Genomic DNA, 14,174 nt, shown 5'->3' with positions numbered 1-14,174 from the left:
AACCAGTGGTGCTGCCAAGAGCACTGTGAGGGGCCACTGGACAGGATAATGAGGAGGTAGATTTGATTAATAGATTCCAAGGCCAGAATGGCAGAGGAGGAGCAAATGGCATGACTGAGGATGGGCTGCTGGAAACAGGCTACTCTCCTGGTTTGGGTCTCTGGGTAGGAGCCAGGGCTCTGGGCCTGACCAAGATGTACTTAGCACAGAAACCAGAAAGTTACAAAGAACAGTTCTATGCTGTGTTCCAGATGATTAGGAAACCCTTCTGTTTTATGACCCTGGCTGAGAATCACTGCTAACTATGGAAGTTGGGGTCCCAGGAGGCACTGCAGCCAAAGAGGCTTACTCTTGCGGGGGGGTGGGGAGGGGCTCACGGGAACTACAACACTTTGATGGTGAAATGGATAAGTATCATTCCTAGGTTTGTCAATGAATTGTTGCAGAAAGCTGCAATTTGTTTTCTGTGTTTGTTTTTCATGAGAAATATGTGTCAGTTTTGACTGACGCTATCCTGGCACAGCATTAGTCTAAGTTGACCTTAGACAGCTGTAATGTAAGGACTGGTGTATTTGGGGTTCATTTCCTATTGCTCAGCAACACCCCCTTGATCATGCTGACATTAATAAAAGTTTCATCTGCTTACTTTTCTTTGGTTACAATCAGTCCCATTAGTCAGGAAATTGTTGGGAAGGATGTGGTGTGATTATATTACCATAATATTGTTTCATCTTCCTTCTATTTAATTAATGCTACTTTCCTCGATTAATTCTAAAGTAACATCTGAATCTGTTCAGAGAACTTTGAAATATCAGCTATTAAACCAGGAAGAGAACAAATCTTCCAGAAGGAATACAGGCAAGAGTAACTAATATGCCCATCACAGACTCTGAAAGCTGCCAAGGCAGGACTCAAACTCACAATACATTGGGGAGAGGGGTGCTCAGGGTCAACAAGCAGAGCATAGCACCTTGAGCCACCCACTCACTCTAGTGTTAGGCTCTCAAACAGTCTGGCTTGCAGCAGAGGCTCAGTCCTGCTGCACGTGTCAGTAGTTTGAGTCACATTGTAGAGACGGCTTTTACAGTGAATAGCACCTGTTTCCGCAAAGGGACAGTGGGTACCTCTGAGATCAAACACAAGTGGGTAATGTGAGTCTGAGGAGGATCAGAGCTATCCTCTGAACGCCAAGTGTGCACAAAAAATAATAAAAACAGTAAAATATTGATGATATCATTCTGGGGGAGTATCTTGAGAACCCCTGGCTCAAACAACCTCCAGTATAGATCCCCGCCTCAGAGGGCACTATCTAAGTGTAAGCAGAGTCAGAATCAGCTCTGCCCTGACATCTGGTGGTGAGTTGTGGAAAAGGACTTCAGGGGCAGATCTCATTTGCATGGGCACACCTACCCACCCCCAGCATGAAGGGACTGCTTGCCCAAATGGTCACTGTCTGCTGTGGGACCCCAGTCTCTTTGTTATTGGGGCAGGAGTAATAAGTTGTTATCCTGATTATGGAATCAGGGACAGTAGAACTGTACATGGCGTTTTATGATAGAAGGACTCGCCCTCAACTAAGTAGCACTCACTAGGCAAGGGACATGGATGCCAAAGGGCAGTGAAGTGAGAGATGTATGTACAAGATGGGATCTGTAGCATGTGTAATAACAGGGCTAATTTTGACTCCATTAGGAGTCTTGTTATATGCTGTGGAATTGAAATCACTATTTGGAGTAGATGGTTCTAAGTGCACCAGCATTAGGGCCCCTACTAACAGCTAGAATCACTGAGAGCTGTGTTAAGGTGGGGGCTGAAGATATACTGGTAAGTGGGGAGCTGGACAGCTGGTGGAGAGGAGCAGTTACTGGGGCAGTGTAACTGAATCCCACAGAGGTGTGATATTCAGCCATTGACCCAAGCAGTGGAGCATGTAAGCTGCCCCATGTACCTCCTTGCACTTCCACCCAGGTTGGGAGGTAAACTCTGCAGATGAACTTCTGAAGTCTGGGTGGGGGCTGCACTGACCAAAGGTCAGAAACTGTGGGTGGGGGTGACTATTTAGTTGCTGAACTTAAGACCCTGAGGGGAAAAGGACACTGTCAAACTTAATTAGGAGTGGGTCTTTTGCTCATGGTTTGTGTTATGAATCCTGTTTGTGATGTTTCCCCAACATAATGCCGCAATGTTTCCCTCCTTTATTATAAGGCTTTTGCTACACACAGATTCTGTGCTTGCGAGAGGGGAAGTATTGCCTTCTAGAGGCGCCCAGGGGGGTGGTTTGTAATTGTCCCAGGTCACTGGGTGGGGGCTCTGGCTGGTTTTGCATTATGTTATTGAAACGGAACCCCTAGATATTGAACCTGGCCCTTGTTGCTGTCAACTCTGACGGGCAGAAGGGTTACATAAGCATATGGGTTTCAGAGCACCAAGGCTATGTCTTTACTGTAGAATTAGCTCCCATAAATTATTTCCTCTTGAGTTAGCCTAGCTTGAGTGAGAGCAGTCTCACTGCCAAATGCCATAGGAGCTGTACAGAGTGGTTGATTAGCACCTGCTGCATTGTGTGTAAACCCTGGTCTATACTACAAACTACATCGCTCAGGAGGGTGCAAAACACCCGTGACTGACACAGTTGACACTCCCAATGTGAACAGCACTATGTGTGTTGGAGGGCTTCTCCTGTTGACACATCTACTGCCCCTTGGGGAAGTGGAGTACCTGTGCCAATTGGTGATGCTCTCCTGTACCTGGTGCAGCTGAGTCGCTGCAGTGCTGTAAGTGTAGTCAAAGCTTAACTCAGACTGTAGCCTATGGCCCTGGACAGGCCAGCCAAGTCCAGGCACCAGCGCCACTATGCTCAAGTTCCGTGTTTTGCATGTGTGTGACCAGGACTCAAGCTAGGGGCAACACCTGACTCACAGCAAAAAGAGGAGAAGCAAATAGAGGGCGTTTGCCTAGGGGAAAAGCCCACATAGGGTTTTGCCTTTCAGGCTTCTGCAAGCAGTAGTTACAGCATCTGAAGAGACTCTTGATACAAGATTGGAAATATGGATAGTGAAGTATGAGCTGTTGTGACCTGCATGGGATGTGCCATCTTTGTCCTGGAGCTTAGAAGCAATTAAAGGACAAGAGACCCAAGTAATGATCCTGTGTGCATTGTATCAGAGAAAATGTAGACTTCCTGGATTGAAGTCAGGATTTGGTACTGCGGGCACAGCATGCCGAAGAATCCGAGAGGGCAGTGCAGGGGGGAATAAAGAACAAAGAAGAAAGGTAGCAGCATGTGACCTCCAGAAGAAGGAGGAGGAGGAGAACCAATATACCCAGCACAGAGAGAGGTAAACGACTGCTTTTAGGCTCTGCACAGGTATTACTGATGAGAATGCCTTGGAAGAGTCATCTGAGGAAGGAGTCTGAAGGAGACCCTGTTGACCTGAAGCCCTGGGATGCATTGTCCTAGGCATGGGAGTTCCACGACCACCACTCCCAAAAGGAGGAGAAGGGTGGTGGTGGTCAGGGATTCCCTCCTAAAGGAATTCATCTATCTGCCACCCAGACAGGAAATCCCAAAAAGTGTGTGCAGCTAGCCTGGAGTTAGAATTCAGGATGTGACGAAGAGTCTTTCAAGGTGCATCAAGCCCTTGGACCACTGCTCCTTTCTACTTATCCACATGGGCACCAGCAATACTGCCAAGAATGACCTTGAGTGGATCACTGCAGATTACATGGCTCTAGGGTTGCCATTTTACAACTGGAACGCCTGGTCAAAAAGGGACCCTGACGGCTCCAGACAGTACCGCTGACTGGGCTACTAAAAGTCTGGTCAGCAGTACAGCAGGGCTAAGGTAGGCTCCCTGCCTGCCCTGGCTCCACTTGGGTCCCAGAAGTGGTCGGCATATCCCTCTGGCGCCCAGGTGCAGGGGCCATCAGGGAAGCTTCACACACTGCTCCCGCACTGAGCGCTGGCTCCACAGCTGCCAATGGAAGCTGAAGGAGGGCACCTATGGGTGCAGGCACCGTGCAGAACCACTTGGCTGCCCCTGTGCCTAGGAGCTGAACATGCCAGACACTTCTGGGACCCACACGGAGCCAGGGCAGGCAGGGACCTGCCTTAGCCTCATTGCGCTGCGGACTGGGAGCCTCCTAAGGTAAGCACTGCCAGGCTGGAGCTGACACCCTGAACCACCTCCCGCACCCCAACCTTCCGCCCCAGGTCAGAACCCCCTCCTGGAGCCAGCACCCCACACTCCCTCCTACATCCCAACCACCTGCTCCAGCCCTGAGCCCTCTCTTGCACCCAAACATCCTCCCAGAGCCCACACCCACTCCTGCACCCCAATCACCTGCCCAGCCCTGAGCCCCCTCCTGCACCCCAGAGCCCTCACACCCCAGCTGAAACCCACACCCCTCTTGCACCCCCAACCCCTCATCCCCGGCTCCATCCCAGAGCCTGCACCCCCAGCTGGATCCCTCATCCCCTCCCCTCAATCCCTCCCACCCCAGTGAAAGCGTGTGAGGGTGAGTGGGGGCAGGGCCACAGAGAAGGGACAGGGTGGGGCCTCAGGAAGGGGAAGGGGAAGGGCAAGAGTGTTTGGTTTTGTGCAATTAGAAAGTTGGCAACCCTATATGGCTGTGGGAAGAAGGATAAAAGAGCTTGAGGTGCAACTGGTGTTCTTGTCCATCCTCCTTTTTGAAGGAAAAGGCCCGGATAAGGAGTGTCAAATCAGGGAAGTAAATACATGGCTACGCAGGTGGTGACAATGAGAGGACTAGAGAGCAAAGTGATCAAATTTGCAGGGGACACAAAGCTGAGGGCGGGTGGGTTGCCAACACTTTGGAGGATAGAGCTAAGATTCAGAGGAATCTTGATAAATTGGAGAACTGGGCTTTAGATAACAAAAGTGAAATTCAGCAAACACAAATGTAAGGTGCTACACTTAGGGAAGAAAAACCAAATGCACAAATACAGAATGGGGGAAAACTGGCTTGGTAGCAGCACTGCTGAGAAGGATCTGGGAGCTGTGGTGGCTCATAACCTCAGCATGAGTCAGCAAATGCAATTTTGGGTTCCATCATCAGGGGCATAGCATGCAAGTCACAGGAGGTGATAGTATCACTCTACTCAGCACTGATTAGGCCTCAGCTGGAACATTGTGTCCAGTTTTGGTCATTGGTGTATAAAAAGGATGAAGAGAAACTGGAAAGAATCCAGAGGCAAGTGACAAAGATGATCAAAGGGATGGAATGCAGCTGAAGGCAAAGGCTGAAGGCTAGTTTGGAAAAGAGGAGATTAAAAGGGGACATGACGGCTGTCTTCAAATACCTGAAAGGCTGCCATAAAAAGATGGAGAAAAATTGTTCTTTCTTGCCACGGAGGGCAGGACAAGAGGCACTGGGTTCAAACTACAGCACAGTAGATTGAATCTCAGGAAAAACTTCCTAATTGGAAGAGCTGTCGGACAATGGAACAGATGTCTAGGGAGGTCGTGGAATCTCTTTCGCTGGAGGTTTTCGAAAAGAGGCTGGAAAGTGTCTGGCTTGGATGGTTCAGGCACAACAAATCCTGTATCTTTGCAGGAAGTTAGACTAGAATTCAGCATTTCTCAAATGTGGCCACCGGTGGCTTTTCTTGTGACCACAGCCTCCTGGGCTGTGATTGGGCGGGGGGAGCAGTGGCCCCTCTCCAAGGGCCACCAGTGGGGGTTGGGCCCTGCCCCCCTCCAGTGATACAAATGCTGGACATGCAGGCAGCTAGTGAATTTCCCACTTTCCCAGGGTGGAGGGAGGCTTTGGCCACAGGGCTTTGGGCTCCATCTACGTGGTAGCAGGATCTGGTCCCAGACTCACCACCCATGCCATCGTCTCTGGGCCCCGCGGCTTCCCTGCCCACCTCCCCATCCAGGGCTTAATTTGTGCCATGGCTTGCTGGGGCTGAGTAAATCTGCTGTGAAAAGTGATATTAACAAATATACAAATATCACTTTTCACAGCAGCAGACTTACTATCTAGCAAGTTAAAAAAGAAGCAACAACAAAAAGACAAGAACATGCAAAGCACCTTATTTGTGTTTCTATTCTGCTTAGGTCCAGTAAAGAATAGAGACAAATGTACATTATTTTTATTACTGAGTCTGAAAAAAGTCCTCTGTAAATAAATGACAATGATTTGGACATGTATATGCACATATTTATTTGTTTTTCCTAAAGTTAATTATGTATTTTAGGAAAAATTGTCAGTGCGGCCACCAGCAAGAGTTGGTGGCCACACTCTGAGGCCACTAAAAAATTTGTTGTGAGAACCCCTGGTTTAGATGACCCTTGCAATCCATTTTAACCCTTTTCAGGGTTATAATTCTATGGTTCTACATTTCCGGTGAAGAAAAGCTCTTAGAAAACGTGTCTGTTAAAAAGTAAGTTACAGCTTTTACCATAGTGGTGTGAATACCTCCCTGTAATGACTGTGGTCTCATCTTCCTTCAAATTAATGCTTCCCTGTATCCAACTTTAATTGTATCCATTACTCTGGGCAGAGTTGGACCTAGGGCAGGCTCCTAAACCTTATTCCACAGCAACTTTCTCAGTGATTCTGTGGGGCCAGGACATTCAGTTTAGGCCTCACAATGGAAAAACTGAATAGGGAAGCAGCAGGCAGGCACAAGCAGATTGTAGAAGAGGAAGTCAAGATCTGAAGAGTGGGGAGGTGAGAGATAGCTGGAGACAGCAGCAGACAAAGTGCAGCAATAAGCTGAGCCCTGGCAGTCCCCACCAGCTGTTTGTGCTAAAAGACAGGAAAGGGCAGGGAAGCGGGACTTTGTCCACTGCTGCACCCCTCCCCGGCTCCAGCCTGCAGGCTGCAGAACCTCCCCAGTCCCCTCACCTCATCCAGGCTGCAGACGGTGCCTCGGCACTTGCCCATGTGGCTGGTGAAGGAGGAGGTGGTTGGGGAGCTCAGATCCTCCAGAGTCTGAGAGATGAAGTCTTGGACAGAGATGAGCTCCGGCATCCTGAATGGCACATGCAGGGTGCTGCGGGTGGGTGATAAGGTCTGGCCAGCAGTAGCAGAACGTCCGACTCCAGGAAGGGGAACTGCTGAGAGCATTGCAAGCCTGGGAGGAAGTGGCCAAGGCAGCTGCTTCATGCAGGGAGAGTGACAGACACACAAGAGCAGATATCCTGGCCCAGCCTCACCCAGGAGCTGCCCCCTGCTCATCCTAGCCTCACACCAAAGCTGTTACCCTGCCCTGACACACACATACACTCTCTCTCTCTCTCTCTCTCTCATATAGCCTGGAGCTGTCCCTCAGCCCATCCATCTCATCCCAGGCACACGCACACTCCAGAGCTGCCCCCCAACCTTCCCCTCCCATCAGAGACACACACAACCCACAGCTTTCCTGTGCCAGTACCCCCCCCCACACACCCAGGAGCTGCCCCCTACCAGCCACCCATCTCAGACACACACACACAAAACCCCAGGTGCCCCCGCATCCCGTCCCTTCCCAGACACATCCCCCCCTCACACACAGCTACCCCTGGTACCTCCCATCACACTCCAGAGTTGCCCCATTCTGGCACCCCCAATCTACCCCCCCGAACTGCCCTCCAGTCATCCCATCCAAGACACCCCCAGAGCTGCCCCCATCCCATCCCAGACACCCCCTACAGAGCTGCCCCCCACGACACACACACAAAAAACTAGGCGGTCTCTATCCCATCCTATCCGAGATACACACGCCCCCAGGAGTGACCCCCCATCCCAGACACACGCACACACACGCCCCCCAGCCCAGACATTCCTTCAGAGCTGCCCCCGATTCTCCATCCCAGACACACATCCCCCCCACAACAGCCCACCAGCCCCTCCGTCTCATCCTATCCCACACACACTCACCTGATGCACTGCCTCCCCACCCCTCATCCCATCACAGACACAACCCCAGGCTGCCCTCCCATCCCATCACAGACACACCCCACCTAAGGCTGCCAACTTTCTATTTGCAGAAGACTGAACACCCTTGCCCCATCCCTTTTCTGAGGCCCTGCCCCCTGCTCACTCCATCCCCCCTCCCTTTGTTGCTTGCTCTCCCCCACCCTCGCTCACTCACTCATTTTCACCGGGCTGGGGTAGGGGATTGGGGTGAGAGGGCGTAAGGGCTCTGGGCTGGGAGTGAGGGCTCTGGGGTAGGGCCACAAATAAGGGGTTCAGAATGTGTTAAGAGGATCTGGACTGGGCAGGGGGCTGGGGTGCGGGGGAGGGGTGAGTGCTCTGGCTGGGGGTGTGGGCTCTGGGGCGGGGGTTTGGGGTGCAGAAGGGGGCTCCAGGCTGCGGCCAAGGGGTTCAGAGTGCAGGAAGGGGCTCAGGAGGTTGGGGAACTCCAGGCGGTTTGGGGTGTGGGTCCAGGCAGCGCTTACCTCAAGTAGCTCCTGGAAAGCAGTCACAGCTCCCTCAGCTCCTAGGTGGAGGTGCAATCACGTGGCTCAGCATGCTGCCTGTGCCTACAGGTGCTGCCCCCTTAGCTCCCATTGGCTGGGGTTCCTGGCCAATGAGAGCTGCTGAGCTGTCGCTGGGGGCAGGGGTAGCACGCAGAGCCCCTGTGGCCGTCCCTCTGCCTAGGAGCCAGAGGGAGATGCTGGCAGCTTTCTGGGAGCGGCACAGAACAGTCAGCAGTGCTGACTGGAGTCGCCAGGGCCCCTTTTTGACCAGGTGTTCCTGTCAAAAACCAGACACCTGGCAACTCTAACCCTGCCCTCCATCCCATCCAAGACACAGACCCCCTGACCTGCCCACCATCCCAGACACCCCGCCCCCCAGAGCTCTCCCCCATCCCCACCCACTATACTCATCCCCACCCACTATGACACTGCCCCCTCCAACCCAGACACGCTGTGATGGGTTGGACTAGGTCCTGAGGCCCCCTTCTGGAGGCTTGATGGCCCTGCCACACCCTGTGCCAGAAAAGGGCAGTAGAGAGGTCCTCCAAGTTGCCTAGACTGGCTGTGTGGGAAGTAGCCAATCAGGGCCCAGCAGGGTAGTATAAGTAAAGCTGCAGTGCCAGAATAAATTCAGTTCATTGCCAGTGGTGGGGAAGTGAGGATGGTTCTGGGCTGGCTGCTGGCACTTCACCCTTATCTCAGGGCTTTGTCTGGGTAAAAACTATGCTGGAGCCCTGGGGAAGAGGCCCAGGGAATTGTAACAGCAATGGAGTGTATTTAAAGGGACATGGTGGATGGCTGCTATCTATAGGGTCCCTGGGCTTGGACCTGGAGTAGAGGGCAGGCCTGAGTCGCTGCCACCAGCCACTGGGAAAGTGGCCTGGACTTTGATACACCCTAGAAGGGGAACTAAACTCTTTTAGGGGACCAGCTGAAGAGCTGCGGCTAGAAAGGCCCAGAGAGGTGAAGAGTCTTCAAGAAGAGAGCCCTGGGGGACATGGCCCCACACCAGGGCTGGGATTGCTTAAAGAGCAGGGGCAACTTGAGAGAACCCGGAGGGACTGAGAGACACTTTGGATCAGGATACTGTGATAGGCCCTCTTGGACTGGTTGAAAACTGAGCTACAGGACAGGGCTGCAGATCGAAGGACCTTAGAATGTGCTGAAATAGGCCCCCCTTTTGGACTTATACCCTGGAAGGGGTTTGCTTTGCTTTTATCATCCTGACAGAATGTGTGAACCTCAGCCGGAGGGCTGAGTTACTGAAGACCTACCACAAACAGGTAGAGAGAGAGGGAAGGCACGTGCACTCAGCCAGGGGGTGCTCATGAGAGATGAGTGTGACTTTCTTACACCCCTGCACCCCCATGGGTGGGGAGTGACCCCCCCTTTGGGGAGGCTAGTCTGCTGGCCCTCCCCTCTCCCCCCCATGACTGGAGGAGTCCCGAGGCCACCAGCATGGAGCTGAGCCCATGTTGGGATGGTTTCAGGCTAGAGTACTTAGTCCTGCCATGAGTGCAGGGGACTGAACTAGCTGACCTCTCAAGGTCCCTTCCAGTCCTATGATTTTAGAGGATGGGGGAGGGCAGGGCCTCCTGGGGGAACATGGCTGGTGGGACCACAGCCTGTGTCAGGGGAGGCTTAGCCTGCCCTGGCCTTCAATACCTGCTGCCCATACCCACCCCCCACAGAGCTGCCCCACCATCACAGACACCATCCCCCGAGCTGCCCCACCATTGTAGACATACCCCCACCGACCCCAGATATCACTCATGCCCCTTGGCACTACCCCCCGACTCCAGACACACACACACACACTACCCCTCCCCAGAGCTGCTCCCCTGTATAACAAACTCCTGGATATTCTCCACTCTACAGCTCCAGGGAGCTTGGTCACGCTAATCAGGGATGGGCTGCTGAAACCCACCCAATCAGTCTGGCACACACCAGCGTCTGTCTCTGATACCTTCAAAAATGCAATCAGAAGACAACAGGTCTCCACAAGAGAGCAGAATATTTTTACCAACATCCTACTCCTCACCCTGATACTCAATAAGAAAACCTCAGAGTGCTATCAAGAAAATGCAAAGGCAGGTCTAATAACAGAATCTAAAAGGGAAGAATGAATTAGCGAAGCTACTTGGGCATCAATGGAAAAGAGATGTGTAAAGCAGTGATACTCAGACCTCAATGGGTCAGGAGCCAAATTAGCGATCAACATTACCCCAAAAAGCCACAGTAGTGTCGAAATGCCCATTGTGATCCTGGGAGATCCTGCCTACCCCTTAATGCCGTGGCTTATGAAGCCATACATGGGCCACCTTGACAGCAGCAAGGAGCAGTTCAACAACAGGCTGAGCAAGTGCAGAATGACTGAGTGTGCTTTTGGCTGTTTAAAGGCCCACTGGCACTGCCTATATGGGAGGCTGGACCTGGCTGATGACAATATTCCTATGTTTATAGCTGCATAATATTTGGAAGGGAAGAGTGAAAGCTTAACTTAGGGCTGGACCGCTGAGGCTCAGCGCCTGGAGGCTGAATTTGAACAGCCAAAGACTAAGGCTATTGATGGGGCACAGCATGGGGTCATAAGGATCAGGGATGCCTTGAGGCATTTGAAGCTGAAATCCACTAATATTTGTTGCTATGCTCGGGTGTGCAGTGCTTGTAATGCTAGGAGGTGATTTTGATTGGTGCAGATGATGCACTATGAAGGTTTAAGAAAATTGCCTATTGCTTTGCAGGGCACTGTTTACTTTCAATTACTGGAATAAAGATTGCTTTCAAACCAAAACAATTCCTTTATTAAAAACAACAACTGAAGGAGAGAGACAGACAAAAAAAACCACATCAGCACTGTGGAGGATGGGGGAAGGGAGGTTCCCAGGAGGAGGTAGGGTCCCAGAATGGTTAAAGATTTGTGTATATCCAAGTGTAACCCTTCTGCCAGGCCGAATTGATAGCAGCAAGGGCCGGATTCAATACATAGGGGTCCCTTCCCTACAACGTAATGCAAACCAGCTTGAGCCCCCACCCAGTGACCTGGGAAAATCTTACACACACCCCTGGGCACCTCAAAGAGGCCGTACTTCCCCTCTCACAAACACAGTCTCAGTGTAGCAGAAAATGTTTAATAACATGAGATAAACTACATAGCATTAAACTGGGAAAATACCTCAACTAGAGTTCATAGACCAAACCATGAGCAAAGACCCACCCCAGGAAACTGGTCCGTGTCCTCTTCCCTGGGCTCCTGAGTCCAGCAACCCCAAAATCACCCCAGGACTCCAAAGTCCAATACCCCAAATGTCCATAGAGTCCAGCAACCCAAAGATCACCCACAGTCCCAAAAGTCCCACAACCCAAAAGTCTCTGTCCTGGGTCAGTGCAGCCCCAGAGTTCAAGAGTCTATCTGCAGTGGTTTCCCCCCCGCCAGCCTGGGCAGAAAGGGGCACTTTACATGGTATGGGGCCAACTGCCCTGCCTCTCTGTGGGATTCTACTTCTGCCTTCATCACGAACTGCTCCGCTCCGCCAGCTGCTCTGCTCCACCAGCCATCCCATGATCCGCTCCATCTGTCTCCACAAACTGCTCGGCTCTGCAGGCCACTCCAACCATCCCACAAACTGTTCTACTCTGCCAGCTGCTCTGCTCTGCAATTTAGCTTCAGGCTCCCCCACAAGTTAACACAGTACTCAGTGAGTTCAGCTCAGTAACCTAGATTCTTAAAGGAATCAAAAATCAGCTCTGATATTCAACAGTGGAGAAAGGAGAAGATGCAATTGGTACTTCTAGCTCTCACAAGGAGCCCACTCCCTTGTCTAGAGAGTGCCACTCAATTGATGGTGAGACTCTCTGTTGCAAAGCAGTTTCACAGTTCCTCATCCACACAGTTAGGGTGACAACACTCCACTCCTCCCGCCCCAACAAAAAAGAAACTGGGGATCCCACAGCTGCCAAAGCAACCATCCCTGGCTGCTGTGGGCTATGCTAGGCGGGGAGGGTGTGCCTATGCAAACACAATCAGCCCCTGAAATTATTTTCCACACTCGCCATAATTCACCACCAGATGTCAGGGTAGAGCTCATCCTAACTCTGCTTACATCCTCCCTGCAGCCAAGAATTTTGTCGCCCTGACAAATCACATTCCCTACTATACCAACTCACTGGTCCCCTCCAAAGGGCCTCAGGTAGCCCACTTTAGCTTCCACAAACCTGTGTGCTAAATGTATTGGCTCCTCACTAGTCACCCCAGGTGCATCATAAGTTAACTGTTTTACTGGTCTTATTACCCTGTCTCACCTATTGAGAATCTCTGTTGCTGTGGTAGGGGGGACATCCTCTTGAGCGACGGATGGAGAGGTTTCCTCTGAGGTCCCCTCGGATGCTGGCATAGCCCCTGCATTTCTAATTCTAACAGTGGAGGGTCGAAGGTGCTCAGGATATCCTTCACCTGTATGTCTCCACTGTCCAATAACCTGTGTGTGTCATCACATGGGGGTCCCACCAGTGGCTCAGGGCTGTCAGGAATCGGCCTAAATACTTCTGCCATGGGGTTTAGGTCGGAAGAGGAGGTGCTATCTTTTGATTCAGCTGATCGAGACTGAAATCTTGTCTTCATCCCAGGATACACCCTCATTATGTCTTCGTCCTCAGACTCACTCTCAGATGTGCTGCATAGGGGTAGGTTAGCTGCAGAGGGCCGGCTGTCCATGTTGGAGGGTGGCTTTAGTCCAGCACCTTCGTTCCGCCCAGTTGCCCTGTTGTGGCTCATCTCATAAAGGGTGCCTACCAATTCCCCCACACGGAGCAAAAGGTTTCTATGCACTGTCTTTGGCTGCCCTGGACCCTCTTCAGGTTTGATCTTGTAGACCGGCAGGTCTCCTAGCTTTTCCATCACCAAGTAGGGTATTGCCTTCCATCTGTCAGCTATCTTGTGTTTGCCAGCAATACCCAAATTTCGCAGCAGGACTCTGTCCCCTGGCTGGAGCTCTTGCAGATGTACCTTAGCATCATATCAATGTTTGTTGCGGTTTGCGTTCTTCCAAGCTGCAAATGTAGCTAAGTGATAAGCATCCTGCAGCTTTTCTCGTAGTCGGGATACATATTGCTAATGAGTTTCATAGCTATCTCCAACCTCTGACACACCAAGGCACAGGTCTATGGGTAATCTTGGTTCTTGCCCAAACATCAAGAGATATGGGGTGACTCCCGTAGCATCATTCTTTGTGGTGTTGTAGGTGTGCACCAGAAATGCAACATGTTGGCTCCAGGTTGCCTTCTGTTCTGGCCGCGAAGTCCTTAACATATCTAGGTTGAACCTCTCTGGCCGAGGATCACCTTGCAGGTGATAACGCATTGTTCTAGCCTTTTTAATCCCCGTTATCCTTAGCACCTCCTTCAGAAGGTGACTCTCAAAGTTCCGCCCCTGATCCGAGTGTATCCGGGCTGGGAATCCATAAACTGAGAAATATTTTTCCCATAGTACTTGAGCGACAGCGGTGGCCTTCTGATCACGTGTGGGATATGCCTGTGCATGTCGAGTATAATGGTCAGTCACGACTAGAATGTTCCCAATATTCCTCTTGTCTACTTCTAAAGACAAGAAATCAATGCATACCAGCTCCAGAGGTTTGTTGCTGGTGATGTTCTTCAGATATGCAGCCCTCGTGGGCAGAGTTTTCCTTTGAACACATCGAGCACACGTTTCACATTTCCTGCCAACATCTTCAGCCATCCAGG

The 14,174-nt window shown here is 51.4% G+C and overlaps 1 protein-coding gene across 1 annotated transcript in view; it reads right to left on the bottom strand.

Annotated features, from left to right (window-relative positions):
* LOC116816900 (arf-GAP with SH3 domain, ANK repeat and PH domain-containing protein 2-like) overlaps positions 1-7,102 on the bottom strand; it is a 114,000-nt gene extending 106,898 nt beyond the window's left edge. Inside the window, exon 1 of the mRNA XM_032766532.2 lies at positions 6,877-7,102. Coding sequence (XP_032622423.1) covers positions 6,877-7,098 — 222 coding nt within the window. The 5' untranslated portion in view covers positions 7,099-7,102. The remainder of the gene's footprint in view (positions 1-6,876) is intronic.
* Between the last annotated feature and the right edge of the window lie 7,072 nt (positions 7,103-14,174).

This window comes from Chelonoidis abingdonii, chromosome 14, assembly GCF_003597395.2.
Source record: "Chelonoidis abingdonii isolate Lonesome George chromosome 14, CheloAbing_2.0, whole genome shotgun sequence".
NCBI classification, from domain to species: Eukaryota; Metazoa; Chordata; order Testudines; family Testudinidae; genus Chelonoidis; species Chelonoidis abingdonii.
This window is presented reverse-complemented; position numbering and strand designations above follow the sequence as displayed.